Source organism: Oncorhynchus mykiss, chromosome 22 (genome assembly GCF_013265735.2).
Source record: "Oncorhynchus mykiss isolate Arlee chromosome 22, USDA_OmykA_1.1, whole genome shotgun sequence".
NCBI classification, from domain to species: domain Eukaryota; kingdom Metazoa; phylum Chordata; class Actinopteri; order Salmoniformes; family Salmonidae; genus Oncorhynchus; species Oncorhynchus mykiss.
In genome coordinates this window covers 16824995-16846866 of record NC_048586.1, presented here as the reverse complement: position 1 = coordinate 16846866, position 21872 = coordinate 16824995, and the positions used below count along the sequence as shown (strand labels likewise).

Genomic DNA, 21872 nt, shown 5'->3' with positions numbered 1-21872 from the left:
GCCTACACAAGGTGGCGCAAAACATCCAGGCATTAACGGCCTCAAAGCTGTAGGTAGCCTATACATATTCACTGGATATGGAATGATTCACCAGCAATATGCCATAAATAGTGTGAGATACCTTATAAAATAAATATATTTTATGAAATTGTCAAGGTTATTACCTTCATGGGCTTAAAAATATATATATATATATATATATATATATATATATATATATATATATATATATATATATATATATATATATATATACACATACATACACACACACAGATTGCACAAAACATTAGAAACACCTTCCCAATATGGAGTTGCACATCATTTAACCCTCAGAACAGCCTCAATTCTTCAGGGCTTGGACTCTACAATGTGTTGAATGCGTTCCACAGGGATGCTGGAGCATATCGACTCCAATGCAGTTGTGTCAAGTTGGCTGGATGTCCTTTGGGTGGTGGACCATTCTTGATGTTGAGCGTGAAAAACCCAGCTGCCGTTGCCGTTTTTGACACGCTCAAACCGGTTCGCCTGGCATCTATTTACATACCAAAGGCACTTACATTTTTGTCTTGCCCATACACCCTCTGAACGGCACACACACAATCCATGTCTCAAGGCTTAAAAAAAAAAAAAAAAAGTCTTTAACCGGTCTCCTACCCCTCATTTAACACTGATTGAAGTGGATTTAACAAGTGACATAAGGGATCATAGCTTTCACCTGGATTCACCTGGTCAGTCTACTGTGTCATGGAAAAAGCATGTTTTGTACACTCAGTGTAAGTGATAGTTATAATGACCAAATCTAAAAACAAATAATTGAAAATGAAAGCGTTGCTTACCTTAATCCACATCCAAATGCTGCTAGAACCAGGTGGAGCTTACCTTTTGTACAACAAGAAACGTCATAGCTGATCGCATAACACTCATGGTGACACTGGGAGTTGTTAGGTTAATGTGTAGTAGTAGTTCACCTACAGTGCCTTGCGAAAGTATTCGGCCTCCTTGAACTTTGCGACCTTTTGCCACATTTCAGGCTTCAAACATAAAGATATAAAACTGTATTTTTTTGTGAAGAATCAACAACAAGTGGGACACAATCATGAAGTGGAACGACATTTATTGGATATTTCAAACTTTTGTAACAAATCAAAAACTGAAAAATTGGGCGTGCAAAATTATTCAGCCCCCTTAAGTTAATACTTTGTAGCGCCACCTTTTGCTGCGATTACAGCTGTAAGTCGCTTGGGGTATGTCTCTATCAGTTTTGCACATCGAGAGACTGACATTTTTTCCCATTCCTCCTTGCAAAACAGCTCGAGCTCAGTGAGGTTGGATGGAGAGCATTTGTGAACAGCAGTTTTCAGTTCTTTCCACAGATTCTCGATTGGATTCAGGTCTGGACTTTGACTTGGCCATTCTAACACCTGGATATGTTTATTTTTGAACCATTCCATTGTAGATTTTGCTTAATGTTTTGGATCATTGTCTTATTGGAAGACAAATCTCCGTCCCAGTCTCAGGTCTTTTGCAGACTCCATCAGGTTTTCTTCCAGAATGGTCCTGTATTTGGCTCCATCCATCTTCCCATCAATTTTAACCATCTTCCCTGTCCCTGCTGAAGAAAAGCAGGCCCAAACCATGATGCTGCCACCACCATGTTTGACAGTGGGGATGGTGTGTTCAGCTGTGTTGCTTTTACGCCAAACATAACGTTTTGCATTGTTGCCAAAAAGTTCAATTTTGGTTTCATCTGACCAGAGCACCTTCTTCCACATGTTTGGTGTGTCTCCCAGGTGGCTTGTGGCAAACTTTAAACAACACTTTTTATGGATATCTTTAAGAAATGGCTTTCTTCTTGCCACTCTTCCATAAAGGCCAGATTTGTGCAATATACGACTGATTGTTGTCCTATGGACAGTCTCCCACCTCAGCTGTAGATCTCTGCAGTTCATCCAGAGTGATCATGGGCCTCTTGGCTGCATCTCTGATCAGTCTTCTCCTTGTATGAGCTGAAAGTTTAGAGGGACGGCCAGGTCTTGGTAGATTTGTTGTGGTCTGATACTCCTTCCATTTCAATATTATCGCTTGCACAGTGCTCCTTGGGATGTTTAAAGCTTGGGAAATCTTTTTGTATCCAAATCCGGCTTTAAACTTCTTCACAACAGTATCTCGGACCTGCCTGGTGTGTTCCTTGTTCTTCATGATGCTCTCTGCGCTTTTAACGGACCTCTGAGACTATCACAGTGCAGGTGCATTTATACGGAGACTTGATTACACACAGGTGGATTGTATTTATCATCATTAGTCATTTAGGTCAACATTGGACATACAGTTTTATATCTTTATGTTTGAAGCCTGAAATGTGGCAAAAGGTCGCAAAGTTCAAGGGGGCCGAATACTTTCGCAAGGCACTGTAGGTAGGTGATGTCCCATTATTCACTGACATGTTTCTCAAATATGATAGAGACTAACCTCCCGCCACCCTCCAGACAAACATAGTAGTCCAATGATATTAAAATGACCTTATCAAGTTGTAGGCCTATAATATAGCATATGGCAGGACATCTGGGCTTTGTAATGTGAAAACAAATACAGGACTAAGCCCAGATGTCCTGCCAACAGAAATGTTTGCAGTTTAGAAAATAAATATGAAGTAAAGTTTTATACAGAGTTGAAAAAGATCATTTTTATTAGATCCGTGCCACACACACTAGTGAAAAATAATGCTCCTACAAAAAAATTATACTTTTCCTCACAATATTCATAAATAAAATAACTTCAAGTACTCTGACTCAGGTACAAAACACTGCTCAAGATGCCACCAGTAGGCAAAACAGTGGTTATTACCAGGGTTGGGATCAATTCCATTTCAAGTCCAGTCAATTTAGAAAGGAAACCAAATTCTAATTCCAAATTTTCCTCATTGAAGATAATTGGAATTTCAGTGTACTTCCTGATATTGAATGGAATTTAAAAATGGAATTTAACCAGGAATACCCTGGTTATTAAAAAAATGTTCCAGTGTCCTTGGGTCTGTGGCAAGGCAAGGCAAATAGAGACAAATGCTTTAATGAAAGGTACTGTGCATCACAATGCATTCTATACTGATGATAGGATGATGTCAGAAATCGAGGCCCACGAGGGTTGACATTTCATATACTGGCGCGCGCACACACACACACACACACTTGAAGGGATACAAAACCAAAGGATTGAAATAATATCCTCCACAAACTTTTGAGAGGGCAGGCACTACCAAGATTGAGGAGACCACAGTGTTTGCAGAGGATATACGGTACAGGCAATATACATGTATTCATCACTTTTAAGACTGAAATTAAACACTACAATCATTCTAAGGCATAAACAATATCAGGTGTCTTGTAACAGTACTGTATGCACACATCATACATTTTACCATCAAGACTTAATATTAACATTAATGAACAGTATATACACAGATGTGCCATTGTTGCCTCACTGTCTAGGTTATGTTAGCGATGCAAACATACATTGAAACGCAGCATTACAGTATTACCGTCATGAATCTTGTGGCGCCCTGGAGGCACAGAGCAGTGTAAACAATTCATTTTTTTTTCTTGGCTTTTGTTTTATGTTCGCAAAACATTCCGTAGATTTTTTGTTGTTTTAAAGCAGTTTTCTTCCTTTTCTTAGAAAATGAAGACCATTTCCACTGATAAATAATTGGCAAAATTAAATACATTCACTGTAAAATAATATGTACAGTTAGTTGGAAAGCTTTTGTTCCCAGTTACAGCTCTGTTGGTGGTGGATTCTTCTAGGAAATGGTATTGCACTTTAAAAACACCCACCCCTTTTGTCTGAAACTCTTTGGGTGCATTTCCTTGCTCTTACACAACTAGTATTGTACATCAGTGAAGTCAATACGTAGCATTACAATTGTAAATGAATGAAGATTCCCTGGTTGCTGACAGAGAGACTTGAACATTAGGTCTTGAAGACAGTCTTCAGACCAATACTGTCACTCCTGCTTGTGAGTGTAAAGTTGTTACTGCTGGTCCCATACAGTATAGTGAGGATAAAGTAGTACAAACTAGCCTAGTTGGTTTGTTTTAACAGCTCAGTCCATCTCTTCTGAAAAAAACTCCTCATGTTGTGTCCTGCTCGCCCAATGTCCGAATTATCTTCGTTGAACTTTTCACAGTTATCAAAAACCAAGTTGACGTCGATGATAAACGTCTCGAGGTTCAAGTACCTGTAAATTGAGACGCATGGCATTTCAATTACGACATTTCTGAGACACAATCCCGCAGGGGAAAACAATGTGAACAAAAGCATGAAAAGGAAAGGAATAATCTTTGCAAATGGCCTAATGTTTACGTATCATACAGGTATCAGATTTAAATGAGACACATTGTATGCAAATTGTTTTTCATGCTAATGGTACGGTACATACTGGCTGTTAACGAGTTTCTCTCGGATAGTGGAGAAGTCCATGGGTTTCCTGATGACTTTCTTGTAGCCGGGGACAGATTTGGGGTTGACAGGGTTCAGGAAGGGCCAGGCATCCTGGTGAACCTCCAGCTCAGCCAGTAGCACCCTGTGGAGTCAACCAAGAGATGACCCTCACATAAACTACAGTATGCATGGGGATGCATCAGACACTGCAGCAGCTAGTGCATGTTAGCATGAGTGCCAGTCTGTTTGTGCTATCATGCCAACTCCCTGTCACCCGTTGTCATGTTTCGCTTGACAATGACGCCAATTGAGTCGGCAAGAGCACAAACAGATGTGGGACCAGCGTAAGTGTCGCCCGTGTCACTTCCGGGGTTTATAGTATTATAATAAGGCTGAACCCCCAGTCATAATGTACCTGCACAAGTTCAGATCCTTATCGTCGTCTCTGGCCGACGTGGCCGTCTTAGCCTTCTTCCCACAGACAGGACTAGTACTGTCCTGCTTGGACTGGTTTGTGGCTGGGCTCTCATCTCCTAGGCTCTTCCTCTTTTTGGGCTCTTTGCTCCATTTCTTTGGAGTGCTGCTGCTGGTGCTGGCAGCATCGTCCTCGGAGACCTCTGCGCTGGCTACGGACGATAGCTTCCTGCTCCGTTTTACCTCGGTGCTTCTCTTCCCTCCTCCGGCTGCTCCCGCTCGGCTCTGCTGCTTCTTCTTCTTCTCGGGGGATCGACCGCTCGCCTGAATGACACAAAATATGCTGAGTGGAGGCGTCTTGCATTCCCCGAGGATCACACTTCTCGCTGTGAATTGAATGAATTGGACTTTTGGATTTTGGTGTATTTATTCCCATTTCGTTTAGGAGTTGGGAGTAGGATAAACACTTGCGATAAGACGTCGCATTTTGAAGGGGGCACCTCGTGTTGAAGTACTTAAACGCCTACGGTAAGTTTTGTTACACTGGAAGCCTGAGGTTGGATAAATTCCTACATTAAGGAGCACCTCTATTTTCTCCGTTCTGTGAATTGTAAGTAGGGCTACCTGCAACTGAAGGCTAAAGTTACTGTACCTTCGATATGCAAGCAGGACAAAACCAGTCACCGTCAGGTATTGTGGTGATCTTGGGTTTATGGCAGTACGTGTGGCAGCCTTTGTCACAGCCATCACAGAGTAAGAGCAGTTCCTCATTATCCCCCTTTCGACACAACTGGCAGTACTGCAGAGTAACACACCAGCATGCACTGTCAAACCGGGTGCTCTCTGAGGAAATGCTTCACATTTAGGGCAACATTTCCCCCTCGCAAAAAACAAACAACTGTCCTATGAACTAACACCTTCTAAATAACACCAGGATTTCCTTCAAATAAAAGACATGTCAAGTTTGACAGGAATAAAAGGACAGGCTGCTGGTAGTACAGAACGCTGTTACTGTAAACAGAGCTGTTGCATTGTGTGTGGCATGCCTCTTATGTATCACACTGTAACTATACTGAAAATAAATATGAACGCAACATGTGAAGTGTTGGTACCATGTTTCATGAGCGGAAATAAAAGATCCCAGAAATGTTCCCATAACCTCAAAAAGTATATTTCTCTAAACTTTTGTGCACAAATTTGTTAACATCCGTGTTAGTGAGAATTTGAGCCTGTCAAGAAGCTGATAAAACAGCATGAACATTACCCAGATGCACCTTGTGCTGGGGACAATAAAAGGCAACTAAAATGTGCAGTTGTGTCACACATCACAATGCCACAGATATTTCAAGATGAGGGAGCATGCAATTGGCATGCTGACTGCAGGATTGTCCACCAGAGCTGTTGCCAGAGATTCAATGTTAATTTCTCTACCATAAGCTGCCTCCAACATCGTTTTAGAGAATTTAATTTGGAGGGGGGTCTGAGGTTTGTAATAAAGGTAATAAGGTCTGTAATAAAGCCCTTTTGCTGCGAAAAACTAATTCTGATTGGCTGGGCCTGGCTCCCCAGTGGGTGGGCCAATGCCCGCCCAGGCACACCCATGGCTGTGCCCCTGCACAGTCAGTTGAAATCCATAGATTAGGGCTGATTTCCTTATGAACTGTAACTCAGCAAAATCTTTGAAATTGCTGCATGTTGCGTTTATATTTATGTTCAGTATAAATCTCTGGTTAAACTTAAGTTCCTCCTGACAAAAAGTTTAAGAAAAATCTGATTATAATTTCATTTACAGTGCGTTAATTTACAGTGCAAGGTGCCTTTGCGAGAGGAAAATGTAGCTCAAAGCCTTTTAGAGAAGCTCTCGGAGACATTAACAGACAGACAGTCGTACCACTTTCATGATGGATCTCTCCCATGCGATGGACTTCTGGAGCTGCTGGACACAGAGAGCCAGCTGGGCAGCGCTGCGGACCTCGCCCACGGCCTTGCGCCACACCTTCATGCCCGGGGCCAGCCCCTCTTCCCCTCTGAGACAGGAAAAGGCACCATGGTCAGAGAACCAGCCACTCACATCATCACATAGAACAGTCAATGACAAGAATCAAGCTCACCAACCAACAGCAGTGCACAGAAAGCCAGACGAGTGCAAGAGTGTTTGGTTAGAGCAGCCAGTTTTAAGAGATACTGTACAAGACTCCACCTGGTGACTGACATGCCTCATAGTTCCATTCAGGAAGTCTGTGTGCAAACTGCCGTAGTGAGACAATGAGCTAACATAGAACCATGATTACCAGTGTTATGCACCATGCAGAGCCACAGTACAGACCGGCTTCCAAAGAGACGGATACAACCACTTATGAGACATCACAAAAGAACCAAAACCACGACGCACACAGTAGCAACGAGAGAAGAGGAAGAAACAGGTACCGAAGACACCGAAAATAACGAAATAGGCTCCAGTGAAGCAGAGGGAAGCACAAAGTAGTGTTCAAAATGGGAATCTGGATGGACCTACCCTTCACCATCAACATTATGGGATGGTGCGGGAGCAGGGACAGTGACCGTACCCAGCACATTATCCAGTTTGACCAGAACGGTGGTACTTAAGGGGCTCTTCAGGTACCTTCGCTCGATGTTCCTCTCCAGCTCAGCCAGACGTGTTACGGCTATATCTAGCGGGTTGTTGACGTGCCGCACTAGGCTGTTGTTGCCACTGGCCCTCTCCTTGTCCCCTGCAGGCCGCTCCTCCCCGGCTGGAAGCAGCTTAGCGATGGGCTTGTGTTCATGGTAGACCAGGTCCCCTCGCTCTGACTGGGGCTCCGCATACATCCAACTCTGGGAGGAGATGACAAAAACGACAGTGGTGAAATCAAAAGCTTTCGTCTGCGTTGTATGTGGAATACAGTATATTCAGCAGCGTCTTTCTTCATTGCCGACTGGCTCCTTCTCCACTCCGTACCGCCAGGCTCCAGTATAGATACAGTGCTATAGATACGGAGTAGAAGAGCTTTACTCTACCTTGACCTGGAGGCTGGCCGAGGTGACCTTCCTCTCCAGCTCCTCCACCTGCTGCAGCACAGCGATGTCCATCTCCATGGCCTGCTCCTCCACACACCAGCTCTCCACAGTCTCCTCGCTCACCCCGTTCTCCTCCAGCTCAGACTCATTAATCACCACCACTGGAGAGATGGAGGAATCAACTCACATTTCCCCCCCCACTAAAACTAAGTTTACTACAATTATTATTGTATCTTAGTATGTACTGTGAAGTTTGGGAAGGATATTTTCTAACATAGGGAGACAGTGTTTCTCATTGTATGTGCCTAGCTCTGTAGAAGAACTAATAGCTAGAACTTAATGCGTGCAGACGATCTTCAGTTTAGAACAGGGATGGGGAACGTTTATGGGGGTGGGGCCCACAAAAGATCTGAACTCATCATGAGGGGCCGTAGTGTGTACTCCCATCCATACGCACACATGCAGTCAGTCGACCCTCGTGGTTTAGGGGCCCTAAGTGACATTCTGCGGCCCCCCCCTCTTAAGAAATAAATGTTTTACAATACGTTTCCTGCAGTTCTACACATTTTGCCATGGGGTGTAGAGAAAATGTTGCAGTTTAAAGCACTTTTGCTGCAGTTCGACACATTTTACCATGCGCGGAGAGAAGATTTTTATTTATTCTTATTTACAACCACATTTCGAAATTGCACCTCATGTATTCTACCACTCTAACAGTAACTTGAGGGGGTCGCGGGCCGTGGCCCGCCAGTTGCCCATCCCCGGTCAGAACATAATTGGCATCAAAGCTACACAATGAATATTCAAAGCTGTCAGACAGCATCATTCAATCACGCCAACGTGGTGTAAATGATGGTAACCCAAAGGACTGGTGGTAAAGACCATGTTAACTCTGACTGACATGATGCATCTAAACAATCCACTCTCTCCCTGCAGTGGGTTGACATTTCCGTGTAACAAGGGGACATTTTAAGCAGAGGTCATGTTGCCTACCACATCAGTAAAGGTCAGATTTAAAAAGTCACAAGATATATTGGATGTCTATGGATGCGTCTGTAGTGGCACCCTATTTCCTATATAGTGCACTACTTTTGACCAGAGCCATATGGGCCCAGTTAATTAGGGACACCACACCGTTCACGATAATTGTTTGCTCCTACAGACAGTGTGGCCGTGGCTTTCTATATAAAGCAGACAGGCATCGAGGCATTCAGTTACTGTTCGATTGAACATTAGAATGGGCAAACAGAGTGACCCAAGCGACTGAGCGTGGTATGATAGTCAGTGCGGATGAGCTATTGCAGCAGACGACCACACCGGGTTCCACTCCTATCAGCTAAAAATGGGCACGCGATCACCCACACTGGACAATTGAGGAGTGGAAAGACATTGTCTGGTCCGACGAATCCCGGTTCCTGTTGCATCATGCTAATGGCAGAGTCAGGATTTGGCGTAAGCAGCATGAGTCCATGGCCCCATCCTACCTGGTGTCAACGGTACATGCTGGTGGCGGTGGTGTAATGGTGTGGGGAATGTTTTCCTTGCATACGTTACGTCCCTTGATACCAATTGAGCAATGTTTCCATGCCCCAAAGAATTCAGGCTGTTATGGAGGCAGAGGGGTCCGACCCGGTACCATATAAACTGGCCACTATAGGGAATAGAGTTCTATTTATTCTATTTTATCGAGCCTGCCCAAGAAGATCTAGAGAACAAGGGGATCCACTCACCATCTCTGTTCTTGGCGCAGGCCTGGGCAATGTACTCCATATGTTTCTGGATCTGTTTCTGCAGGGCTTTCTCTCTGATACCTCTGCTGTGCAAGGCCTTGACCAGGCTCCTCAACTCCTCCATGTCTGCCACTCTCCACCAGCCTGACAGCATCTCTACATGAACACACCACCATGTCAGTAAAGGACAAACCAGAACGTGCTGACTAACAGATAAAAGCAGCGGGTGGCTGTTCTATCGGCCATCATTTTAGGTTTATTTCCAGGCAATTTATTTTCAATAAAAAGAGAGCTAGCTATATATACACACACACACGTAATAAAATGTGGAAATTCATTGCAGCCACTTCAAATCCTACTCAGCGCTTGAATGTGTTGTGTCATTCTAGTCTCCCCATCTTTCCTAGCAGCAGTGGGAAGTGTGCCATGCTTACCCTCTGGGATGGGCAGTGGGTCGGGGTAGTCTTGGGTCTTGGCCACCTCCACCACAGTGGGCGGGGCAGAGGGGGGCTTCTCTCCGGCAGGGACTGGCGACTTACTCTTGCTGCTGGAGAGGCTGGATGCTGCCAGGAAGGGGTTGCCATTACCTTCCACATGGTGGTAGGCAGCGCTCAACATGGAGGGTGGAAGAGGACTGGCAGAGAAGGGCAGGGTGGTGCTCATCATGCCACCGGGCCAGCCACAGAATGGCAGACCCATCATATGGACCCCCGACTTCACCTGCTGGGAGGACGGAGGAGGTCATGAAGAAGAATACTCACACAGTGGTGAGCAAGAATGTTATGCAGCAGACCTTAGTTCCCTGACAACTAGCACAAATGTGGTCTATAAACCTATAATAAAGCATCGTAGACTCAGACTGAATTGGCAAAACGTCAAAAGACGACCTGACAGTAGCAATATGTCTTGGTCGTATTCCACACCATGTTAACAGTAATCCTAGATGATCAGCGATGGAGATAACATGCACCTACCTGGAGAGCTGATAAAGAGAAGTTATTGATCCCGGTGGTGGGGTTGCTGGGGCTGGCTGAGGTGGTGGCTGGGGGATTAGGGGACAGGGAGGAGGGGGATTTGGGCCTGGTGGTGGAGGAGGACTGGGGGGAGAAGGCCGGAGGGTTGGTGGTGGAGGACTCGTCACAGGGGGAGCGGGGCAGCAGGCTGAACCAGTGGCCACTGTTCTCCGTCAGCACCCTTAACAGCTGGTCGTTGGGCTGGAGCTGCTGCTGCTGTAGGGAGCTGGAGGACATCTTCCCTGGGCTGCTGTTGCCACTGAGGTAGGGCGGGCTGAAGAGAGCTTTGGAAGACTCCGCTTTCACCTCCGGACACAGCGGAGGGGGAGCTGCACAGGGGCTGCTGGGTAGTATAGTCTGAGTGGTGGGGTGGATAGGGGAGGACACAGCGGTGGGGACTTTGACGGGACTACAGCTCTGACTGTGGTTGTCCGAATCCGGGGACATCTTGGCCACCTCCAGGAGTTTGCTGAGTTTGGAGAAGGAGCCGGGCTTCTGGAGGAAGATGTTGAGGGAGTGTTTGTCTGGCGAGGCCATGTCCCCGTCAGTGCTCCCCTCTAGGCTGGACGCCCCTGGCCTCCCCTCCACCTCTGGCCTCCTTTCCACCTCCTCCTCCTCCACGTGGACCAGCTCTGTGCTCCTCAGTCTCTCCCTCTCAAGCTCCTCTGCTCCTGGTAAAGACACTCCTATCAATATCCACAGCATCACAGTAAACCAGATCCCTACATGGTGCATTTACATGGCCATGTGCTTCCTGACTAGACTTAAGCAATCTGAAGGCAGGTCACAGGAAAATGAAGCTTAACTGTGTTAGCCTGAACTATAATGTCGCAACAGTGAGAAAACAAGCGCGGTGCCCGTATCTTATGCCAGTGTTTTGAGTGTTACCTTTGCCAGTCTCCATGCCCTCCACAAAGATGCCCCCACACTGTGGCAGCACCCAGTACCGGCGCTTGTAGCGGTCCTGGCCGAACATCATGGAGCGCAACGAGTGGGACGACTCAAACAGCTTCCGTCTGATCTGACTCTGTTGCTAGAGAGAGAAAGCACAAAGTCTATCAAAACGCCTGTTCTGCCCGGAAACTGACCCTCGTAAAAAATAAAAAAAAATCTCTCTGATCCCATTGGTTATCAAAATCCCTTTACCTTGGTTAATTTGTCGATCTGTTTCTCCAGCTCCTCTACACTGGCTGTCTGGTCCCCGTCATCCTGGATGATAAGATCACATTCAATCGACTCCAGAGGGGAGGCTGACATTTACAACACACAAACAGTGACTTACGCTGTGTCCCAAATTGCACCCTATTGCCTAACGTAGTGCACGACTATTAACCGGGGCCCATGGGGAATAGGTTGCAATTTCGGACACAGCCATCGTCATTTGGGTCAGCGGATAGGTCCTGTGGAAAGGTGACGGAACCAACCTCCTCCTCGCAGGTTTCCACTTTCTTCCCTTTCTTCCCTCTCTCCTCCTCCTCCTCGTCGTCATCTTCATCCCCCTGGTCCTCGCTATCCTCGTCATCATCCTCGTCCTCCTCGCTGTCCCCTCCTTTCCTCTTGCGCTTGCGCCCGGGGTTGGGTGTACCCAGGGACAGTGTCTCCTCTCCTCCCACACCGCTGTCCCTCTTCCCAGTCTTCTTGGCATGGATGGTCCTCAGCCTGGAACAAGACAACAAGCAGGAGGGTGTTTTCCTAAGCTACTATATTAAAAAAATGTGAAAAGCTTAAAGGACGGAACACATTCAAATCAACATCTGTTGAAAATGTTGTCATTATACACTTTACAAAAGAAATATTCTATTTCAATTGTTTTTACTCTTCACTGTAGACCATTGTATCCCATTAGTTAATACAGGTCCATTATTGCATGTAAACACGGCCCTCTGTTGAGTGCTCCTTCAGATGACGCGGGTACTCACTTGCGAAGCGTGCCCTCGATGACCCACTTGTCCCTTCTCAGGTTGGTCATGTGATCGATGTTCTTGTCGATCTCGCTGTGAAGAAGCACCGATTTCAGTCAAGTCAGCCATGATTAAAATCATGCTAATATTAAATAACTTTCCAAAGTGAGGAGAGGTGAGGTAAAGCTTTGGTTGCAGTTTTACTCGAGCAACAGGGCTGTATTTCAAAGCATTGCAACTTCTGTCACATGCGTTTAACTCCGATACAGGCAGTCACTTGAAAAGGGTTTCAGGTTTGACGCAACACAATGAAACGCTCCATGACAACACAGCTCTTTCTTTTGATATTGGTAGTAGAACATTCAAAATGCAAGTCCCAATGAATAAAACAGGAGTACATGCAGCAAAACCAGCACAAATATAAATACTAATTAAAAAGACAGAGCAAAACATGCATCAACCCGTTTAATTAGTCTGTGCTCAGAATAACCTAACCATTTTCGTATGGAGCTTGAACAACAAAATCAATAAATGACTTCAAGCCTAAAGCACTTCATTTAACTTGTCATTTCATCTTTTGTCTAAATAACAGAACTGATCAGTGTGGTGATCTAGATAGCAGGCCAGACTGCTGCGACTAGCGTTCGGCGTACTCTCACCTGACCACACTCTTACTGCAGGACAGTTCGTTGACAAGGAAGGCCAGGACAGAGGCCTTCTGTGCGGGGGTGTGGGCTTGGAAGGCCTTGGTCTTCAGACTGGCGGTAACCTCCCCCAGCTCGGTCTGCAGCTCGGTCTCGCCACAGTGAGCCTCCATGTAGATCTGTAGCGCCTCCGACACGTTGTCCTGGTTAATGCCCACGTTGGCCAGGTGGTCCCCCAGGGCTGTCTTGGTCTGGGGGGGGGGGTGTATTTTCAAGTTTGATTGACAGGTTTAGGATAGATATGTAGATATCAGAGAGAGGGATACTGCAGAGATGGTGAGCGGCGGAACAGGGGATCGAACCGCTGTACTACCACTACTAGACCAGCCCCTGGCACAGTTAGAGGGTACTACTTGCTTCTCTTTTCAGGCATACATTTTCCCTAAATGTCGCCCGAGGCTCCATAATAGGCGACAGTCAGCTGGGTTCCTTGAAGAAATCATGGCAAGCCACATAAAAGCGTGACTAAGCCCTGTAGATTAGCAGAGAGAGAAATTGCTTTGGGAATGAATTCTACATTTGGGGGTTCTAACTGTGGAAGCTGTATTAAGAGCTACAAAAACAGATAAGCCCCTTCATTTAGCCTCACAGAGCCAGAGATATTGATAATGCCCCACTTGTGTGTTCTGATTAGAGTAGGGCTTCTCGTCTTTAGTTCTGCAGTGTTGTGAGCCCTCTGAGCTGTGGTTACTGAATACAGCACCGCGTATGAAGACAGATTTTAATATACTGTACATCTGCTGTGTGGATGTGCCTTTCAGTGTGTCTGAATGTGCGATAAGAATGCATGTGTATATGTCTATGCTGTGATTGCTCTCACCCGGTGTCCTGGGGGCAGTCCTGGGTCACACACCACAGCAGAGAGCATGCGTACCAGCAGGTCCTGGACCTGTCCCATGCTGTCTCCCAGGTTGAGCAGGCCCTCCTGCAGCACACTCAGGTTGGGAACATGGGCGTTCACATCAAAGCCCAGCACCTTCCCAAAGCTCCGCAGGAACTGCATCACCATCAGGCAGTCAGAGAAGCTGCTTCCCGGTAGAAACAGGCCGGGAATACGGGATAACTCCGGGAGGAGCTGGGAAAATATTAAAATGACACATACATCTAACTACAGTAGTGTGAATGAAGTGCACCGGTTGTTATTTCAAAATGTCAAAAGTAGTGAATTTTACAGAAAATTCTTGAGACAAAACCAACTCTGTGACCTTGTGGTTAGAGGGATATTGGAAGGTTGGGAGTTCAATCCCTGGCCAAGTCATACCAAAGACTGTAAAAATGGGACCTGATGCATCTCAGCATTAAGGAGATTGGGGGGTGGGTGTAAAGGCCCTGTGATGGACTAGTAATCCTGTCCAGGGGGATGTATTTGTACATCAAGCTGCCTCACGCTACAGAAACAGGAGATCGTCTCCTGCTCTAGGAGACATTCTGGCTCACACAAGCTAAGGCTTATTCAAGGCTACTGACTAAAGAAAAAACGGGGGGGCTTTCAATGCTGCAAATTGCGCTCGACTCGTACGGCGTGAGGTTTTAGTGAGAGCCCTATGGAGAGAGAGTGTGTTGACGTGATGTGTGATATACAGTAGAGTAGAGTGGACCCTCCTGGAGCTGGTTATCCAGGGGGTTTCAGTGCTCTGTCTGTCTGGTGGAAATCCGGAGGCAGCGCCACCACTCCGAAATCCTCTAGTCAAGTGTCATGACACTAGCAGCCACTTGATGGCAGTATTTTGGCAGATGGCAGATGTCTGTGCTCAAGTCACCTTCGTGTAATCCAATATGGATTATCCTGTAAAGTCATCAGTAAAATGAGGCTTGTAGCAGAGACGTAGCCAGAGGCAAAGCCATGCATAAGTGTATTTTATGCTTTAAAAGCACTGGTGTAATCCATAAGACGATCATCATACGTAATCAAATAACAGACAAATGTGTGATTAAATGTGGGCAACATGAGCAATTTCTGGGTATGATATCAAAGTCTTAATACAAACTCGCCCTCCAGATCTCCCTTTCAACTGGGGAACTAAATGGTGATCGCCTATGTGTAGTGAATACCTTGTGATCTGCTAAGCACATGTCTTCATTTGGCTTCTTCAGCTCCTTGGCAATTTCCAGTTCCAGTCTTCTAAGCTCCAATTTCCTCTCCTTGTTTAACCGTTTCTCATCCTTCTTCTCCTGCTTTAAGCGCTCCCGCTCCTAAGGTCCAAATTACAGACCAAGTTAACAGTGCATGCTATTGGCACCGTTGCAGACAATCGTGTTAGGGATTATGCCGTTACAATTCAGCCCAACACTAGGCCTTCCCTTGCTTTATAAATTGCCACACTTTCACAGCAGATTTCTTGGGGCCCGATTCTCGCTTTCATTCACACTCCATAGTTCAAAAGACGAGTTGAAGGAGGAACTGTGGAGAGGAGGCCGTTAACCATAAGCCTGCTGTAACAACTAGACGGAGAGGAGAAGTGCTCGAGTTGGGAATCACGCACCTCTGCTTTCTTACGGGCGTCCATGGTCTTCATCAGCATCATGTGCTGCCTCCGCCTCTCCCTCTCCTGACAGAATACACACACGCACGCGCGCACACACGCACACACACACACACACACACAGCCTCAACACAGAGGGACACTTCATATAGACATCAAACACAACAGCTTACCATGATGATATGTAGGACACATAGACAACAGTAGGACACACAGACAACAGTAGGACACACAGACAACAGATATAAGTACGGCCATCGTTGTGAACATTACAGAGGTGGTTTAGAGGGGAATATAACAACAACCAAAAAGCTAAAGAAGGGTAAAGCAACGGGTATGAGGGCGGTATCAACAGAAAGCGTAAGCTTGAAGTTAAGAGTCGGCTTGAATGCGTTTGAGTATGCTGGCAATAAGGAAAGTGCTGGTAATTCTACCATCGCGTCTAAGAACCGAACAGGCAGCATTGTATTGTACTGTGTTATAAGGTTGCTATGGTTTGTCATTCTTTATTGACTGGTGAGAAGCTAAACAAAATACCTTCTTATGTCAGAATGCAATTAAGATAATGCCGAAAGCAAGTTACCTCTCACAAATACAGTCATGGATTCAATTGGAGATTGAGGCCTTGTAGTAGGAATTTGTCTTAGGCACATACTGAGGGCACTCCTGTTCAGTATGACATGGGTTTAAAGCAATGCTATATTGTCTCTCTTTAGCCTACTGTAACCTATGATAAGTAGAACTGAAATATCAAATATGGAACAACAAAACGATGAATGAAAATGGTTTCGTGAGGTTGGTGATTTAAACGGTCTTAACAAGCAGGAGAAAAACGACGATGGAAGGGTCTGTTTGGTCAGGTGGCAAAATGGAAAATTGTAACATACACTACATTGCCTTTTACGACTATTTCAAGCATTTCCATTCACTGGAAAACAATAACACTGGATGTCAAATCTTTAGGACAATGAGAGTGAGTGTGCATGGCTCCCCTTGATGTAAATCTGAAAGAATCAAGAAAGTCTTGACTATTTGCACAGATATCCGTTTTTTTGAGCCAACAGAGCAAGACATACGCTAGGCACTTTGCTCCAAAGCCATGCAGAAGAATGCAGTATGACGGCAGCCGGGGCTACACTGTATGCATTGCTATGACAACCATATCACAACCAATATAACGATGCGGTGGTAGATGTACAAATATAAACATACCCATACCATATCTAGTCTATGCCTCTCCAACTCCTGGGAGAAAGAGTTGGCAAAGTATTACGAAACAGAAATCACAGGCTCATATAAACCAAGTTCATATAAGAAGGAAGAGTGACAAGCTAGGGTCATCAAAACTGAAATTAACAAAGCGATATGGAGAATTAAACAGTGAACTGTCAATTAGTTATATGGGAAAAAATGACCCTTTTCTAAAAAGATTCCAGTAGAATTGAAAGTGGAAATGGGCTTTGGGCATCATGTGGTGCAGGAGAGCGATGCCTACCTGGTGCTTCAAAATAACTGCCTGCTGCCTTCTCATCTCCTTCTCCTTTAAAGGGGAAAAGATAAACAACATTGAAAATCCAAACATACCCCTCATTTCCATCATCAAAAAAAGAAAAGAAAAAAGAAAGCAGCTGACAAACGGATGAGGTTTCTCTGATTTATTCGACAGGAAGTTCAAATCCCTCACTAATCTGATTGACAGACGGGCATAAAGAGCCCGGGCAGGTTGGATCTAATGTGAAATGGAAATGCCATAGCCATTTCTAGACACGCGCAGGAAGCAGAGACAGAATGCACTGTCCTTTATGACACTGATTAACATGGAAAAGGTCTGCTCTGGGTGTCAAGGAGATTTCCCTAAACCCGGAGAAGCAGTCCCTTGGAGGCAATGAGGTGCGAGGAGGAGATTGGGAATCGGGAGGAGAGAGGTTGTATGACTCTAGGCAAACAGTGGGAGGAGGAGTGGGCCACAAATTAATGGTTGATTCTTTTAACAGGACATCTAAACTAACCTTGTTTCGTTTCTCAGCCTCCATTATTTTGGCATTTGCCGCTTCTTCCGTCTTTTTCCTTTTAGTCTGTGCATGCAAAACAGGTCTACAGGTCATGCAACAGAACAACCTCGACAGCTTCAACACTTGGTGCAAGGCAGTACATAAATACAGTAGGCAGACAGAAATACACAGATTAAATCCTTTTGAGCTCGTGTATGATTAGGCATAGCGCTTGTTCCTACCAAAGCCTAATTGGGATTTCTCGTCAGGTAGAAGGGCTATAATGTTTCATTGTTTGATGAACTAAAATCAAGACAATTTTCACAAATAACAAACATGCAGGGATAGACACATAAAATCTAGATTGTTTTGGTTCTACTAACTACACTAACTAACTAACTAAATTAAAAAGTACTGTGATGAAATAAAACACTTTTAAAGGTATATTGAACCGATTAAAAATAGAGATCACATAAAAAAGGTGAGAAGGTATAACATAAGCCCCGATGATCAAGGCAGTGAGGTAACTATATGTCCAACATAGATAGAAGTGCTCAATTCACAGCAGAAAGGGGATGGTATATTTCCCATGTATCCTAAAATTCTTCCGGAAATTATATTTTACATTAATTTCTTATAATGAATAAAACTAGTCCTACTCACAGCACACACTTGCTGGCAATGTCAAGCATAAAATATTGTAATCATGTGCATTGAGATAATTAATTCCTCCCATTAACACTAAAAAGACAAACTTGTTTTAGTGCTTATAAAATACCAGCAGCAAGTCAGAATAAATTAAGCCAAATTTCACTATGTAATTACAAGCAGAGAGGAATCCTGTTAAGAGAGACTTGCCAACCGTGTCAACTGAAATTTGATTTAGTAAAGCTAAAATACTTTGGTGCTTCTATTAGCGCCGTGCATGGAAAATAGCTGTTTCTCCTCCTCGTGCTAAACTGTTAGCGACTATTGTCTTATAGATGCCATTTTGTGTTGAATCCCATCACGGTCTGAGGAGATTTTAATATTCAATGGCACTTTGTGAAAATCCAATTAAGCATGTAATAGGAGACATAACTGGAAAAAGTGCAGCCACATAATTTAGCAAAAGCCATTGGTTGATATAGAAAACTCCTGCCAACAGCAAAAAGGAATTTTTCTGTAAAAACCGATTTGGACCAACCTCTAGAATCTGCTGCGCTCGGAGCTCCTTCTCCATTTGAATTTGCTGAATGCGCTTGATCTTCTCCTGGTTAAAAGATGGGGAGATCAAATGAATTAAATCTATAGTCATGCATGTTAGAACAGGGGGGCTGTATAAGTCGTTTTATGGAGATTAAGACAGTATAGCATCTTGAAGGTTAGCATCTTCCCTTTAAAGAAGATTTCAAAGTATTTAACTCTGCTTGGGATCTTTTCACCCTGGAAGAAAACACTCCTGAATGTCATGTGTTTGAAGCCTTCCGATCAAAAACACCTTGTGAACAGATGCATCCGAAAATTTAGCTTTTGTAAATTACATGACAATGGCAACTCCCTACCTGCTGCTTTAAAATCTTCACTCGCTCCTTCTGTTTCCGCTTCTCCTCAGCAGCCATGATTGCTGAGAGAGCGAGAGAGAGCGAGAAAACAGAGATTAGGGTTGTACTGTGTGGGTTATAGTGTACTTGCTGTGTTATGGTAGAGAACAGGATGGCTTTGTCACAAGAGCAGCTTTCACAGAACAAGACTAGTGTACTGTACCTTGTTGTTTCCTGGCTTCCTTGGCTGCTCGTGCCATGGCCTGCTGTTCAAGTTTCCTCATCATCTTGATCTGGGCTGCCTGCCGAGCCATCTCTGCAACAAAAGGAGATCTTTTTTGCATTCATAGTCCTCTAGGTTACAGAAGCTTTACAGAAACCGCCGTGATTTTTGCAAGAACTGAACCCACCTTGAGCTTCCAGTTTGCGTAGAATTTTGGCGTCAGTAGCGCCTGAGATGTCGGCCTTGCCGACGTTGGGGCGTCGGCCCTTTCTGCGCCTGGACCGGGGGCTCTCGTCACCCGTCCTCTGGTGCTCAGGATTGGGGGGACGCCCGCGCCTCCCCTCCATGGCCAGGATCCGAGGAATCACCTCCTCCTCAGTCAACAAGCTCCACTGCAAACCCTTCGGCAGGAGAGGAGAGAGGAGACAGAGGGGAGAGAGAGGAGAGAGAGACAGCCAGTTAGAACCTTCAATATGACAATACTATATATATATATATACACATACATACATACATACATACATACATACATACATACATACATACATACATACATACACACACACACATCTTCCCCTTGCCTAAACAAACCATTTTCAAGCTTCAATTCATACATCGTGGAGTTCTTCTTACTCAGTTGTTGTTACATGTGCTCTATCTTGCAAACTTGACTGCTGACAAGCAAAACATTTGGGGATTGTATTAACAGTGGACTAAATTAACAGAATACTAAAAGATAGTGTCTGAGTGGACTATTCCTTTATCTAGCTATTACTTTGTGCACTTGGCCTTGATATGACAGAGCAATAGAACGTCCTGTGAATGTAACGTTGACACATGACATACAGTACTTTAGGCTACGGGTGACCCTGCTCTGTGGGTGGAGAGAAAACAGTCAATAGATAGATTAAACAGTCACCTGGGGTCCTTCTCTGGCTTCATAGAAGTCGCCAACCCTTATTTTTGCACTGAAGCTAAAATTATCGCGTGTGATGTCACTTATTCCATTTCTGGACAGATACTACAAAGAAGAACATAAATGAGGCCTTGGTGAGACAGACGGTCAGTGTTAAGTTACAGCAACTTCAAATGGTTTTGGATGTAAATTATGTTTCCTGAACAAAATCTGGAGACAATGAAAAGTGTAAAAAAAAACTCAACAATGAATATATTATTAAATAACAAATTGTATTTAATAAAATGTATATTTTAAATACTTTAAATTGTATTTGATATGTATTAAATGATACACCTATAAGGATGGATAGAAGAGAGAAAAGACCGGTATAGTAGAGAGGAAGTTCGTGACCTGTGAGGTAAGGTCTTACCTTCATGACATCAGGGTACTGCCGGATCTTCTTCCCACACGGAGCGTAGTACGCCACATCTCCCTGCAGACGGCCTGTCTCATTATGTATACGTGTCTCTCTCTGCCACCTAACATGGAGGGAGGTTTCAGTAATCTATGCACCGGAACACACTCACATTCATTGGTTGGAGATGGCAATACAGTGCAGGACCCATAAATCATTGCAATCACGTACAACACCGTCAAGTTTTGTTAAGCAGTAAAAGTGCTGTATAAATTGTACTGTATTGTATCTTTGAAAGGTCCACGTATGGAAACTTGAACAGTTATTTGTTTTGTGCTACCACCTTTTACAGTATATTTTCATTTGACATAATCCTCTGTCAGCCAGAGTTGTGAGACTCTCTTTTCCTTGTTGCCAATCCTTCAGCAGATACCTAGATGTTGTTGAGGTCAACTATCTAAACGAGCCCGCTTACAGCTGTGCCCTCTGTACAGCATGGCTTGGCAGCCCCATGTGCCCTGTATGACTCCAAAGGTAATCAGACTCGACTGGATGGACATCTGCCAAGCAGAACACCACACTTCTCTTCACACAGTGTGTCTGGTCAGATGCCATCTCCTAACAGAAAAGGCCTGGGAAACACGTCCCAAATGGCACCCTACTCCCTACATAGTGCACAGTGGAGGCTGCTGAGGGGATGCCATAATAATGGCTGGAACAGAACAAATGGAATGGCATCAAACCATGTGTTTGATGGATTTGATACCATTCCACTGATGCCGCTCCAGCCATTACCATGAGTCCGTCTTCCCCAAATAAAGTGCCACCAACCTCCTGGGATAGGTCTCTGGTCAAAAGTAGTGTACTATATAGGGAATAGGGTGCCATCTGGGACGCAGCCTGGGTCTTCTGTAGAGCAGGGGACTGTCACCTCTCTTTCCCCTCAGAACCAGCTGACGAGAAACATCCGTGGGAAATGAAAGACACCCTGATCTGAGTGGGGCAGTGCTGGAGCTGCTAATGTTTTGTGTCTGTATTGAGACTGGATGTAGTTAACCCACAACTATCCCTGAACCAGCTCCTCATTTCCTGGCAACTGCCTTACTATCAGGCCTGGGA

At 44.8% G+C, this 21872-nt stretch overlaps 1 protein-coding gene across 17 annotated transcripts in view; it reads right to left on the bottom strand.

Moving 5' to 3' along the window:
• Window positions 1-2666: 2666 nt before the first annotated feature.
• Window positions 2667-21872, bottom strand: part of LOC110501507 (bromodomain adjacent to zinc finger domain protein 2B) — an 89879-nt gene continuing 70673 nt past the window's right edge. For 2 of the 17 annotated variants that reach the window (XM_021579126.2, XM_021579130.2), the window contains exons 12-38: window positions 20769-20877; window positions 20360-20461; window positions 19628-19841; window positions 19441-19533; window positions 19239-19300; window positions 18881-18946; window positions 17713-17778; window positions 17199-17243; window positions 16916-16948; window positions 15704-15769; window positions 15273-15413; window positions 14041-14295; window positions 13176-13411; window positions 12535-12609; window positions 12040-12274; window positions 11762-11824; window positions 11504-11648; window positions 10577-11286; window positions 10037-10325; window positions 9603-9758; window positions 7873-8033; window positions 7370-7689; window positions 6746-6881; window positions 5507-5653; window positions 4856-5178; window positions 4439-4582; window positions 2667-4237 (exon numbers count right to left, since the gene is read on the bottom strand). In XM_021579126.2, the coding sequence (XP_021434801.2) occupies window positions 4081-4237; window positions 4439-4582; window positions 4856-5178; window positions 5507-5653; window positions 6746-6881; window positions 7370-7689; window positions 7873-8033; window positions 9603-9758; window positions 10037-10325; window positions 10577-11286; window positions 11504-11648; window positions 11762-11824; window positions 12040-12274; window positions 12535-12609; window positions 13176-13411; window positions 14041-14295; window positions 15273-15413; window positions 15704-15769; window positions 16916-16948; window positions 17199-17243; window positions 17713-17778; window positions 18881-18946; window positions 19239-19300; window positions 19441-19533; window positions 19628-19841; window positions 20360-20461; window positions 20769-20877 (4549 nt within the window). In that variant the 3' untranslated portion in view covers window positions 2667-4080. The remainder of the gene's footprint in view (window positions 4238-4438; window positions 4583-4855; window positions 5179-5506; window positions 5654-6745; window positions 6882-7369; window positions 7690-7872; window positions 8034-9602; window positions 9759-10036; window positions 10326-10576; window positions 11287-11503; window positions 11649-11761; window positions 11825-12039; window positions 12275-12534; window positions 12610-13175; window positions 13412-14040; window positions 14296-15272; window positions 15414-15703; window positions 15770-16915; window positions 16949-17198; window positions 17244-17712; window positions 17779-18880; window positions 18947-19238; window positions 19301-19440; window positions 19534-19627; window positions 19842-20359; window positions 20462-20768; window positions 20878-21872) is intronic. The other 15 variants (XM_021579127.2, XM_021579129.2, XM_021579137.2 and 12 more) reach the window with 15 other exon arrangements.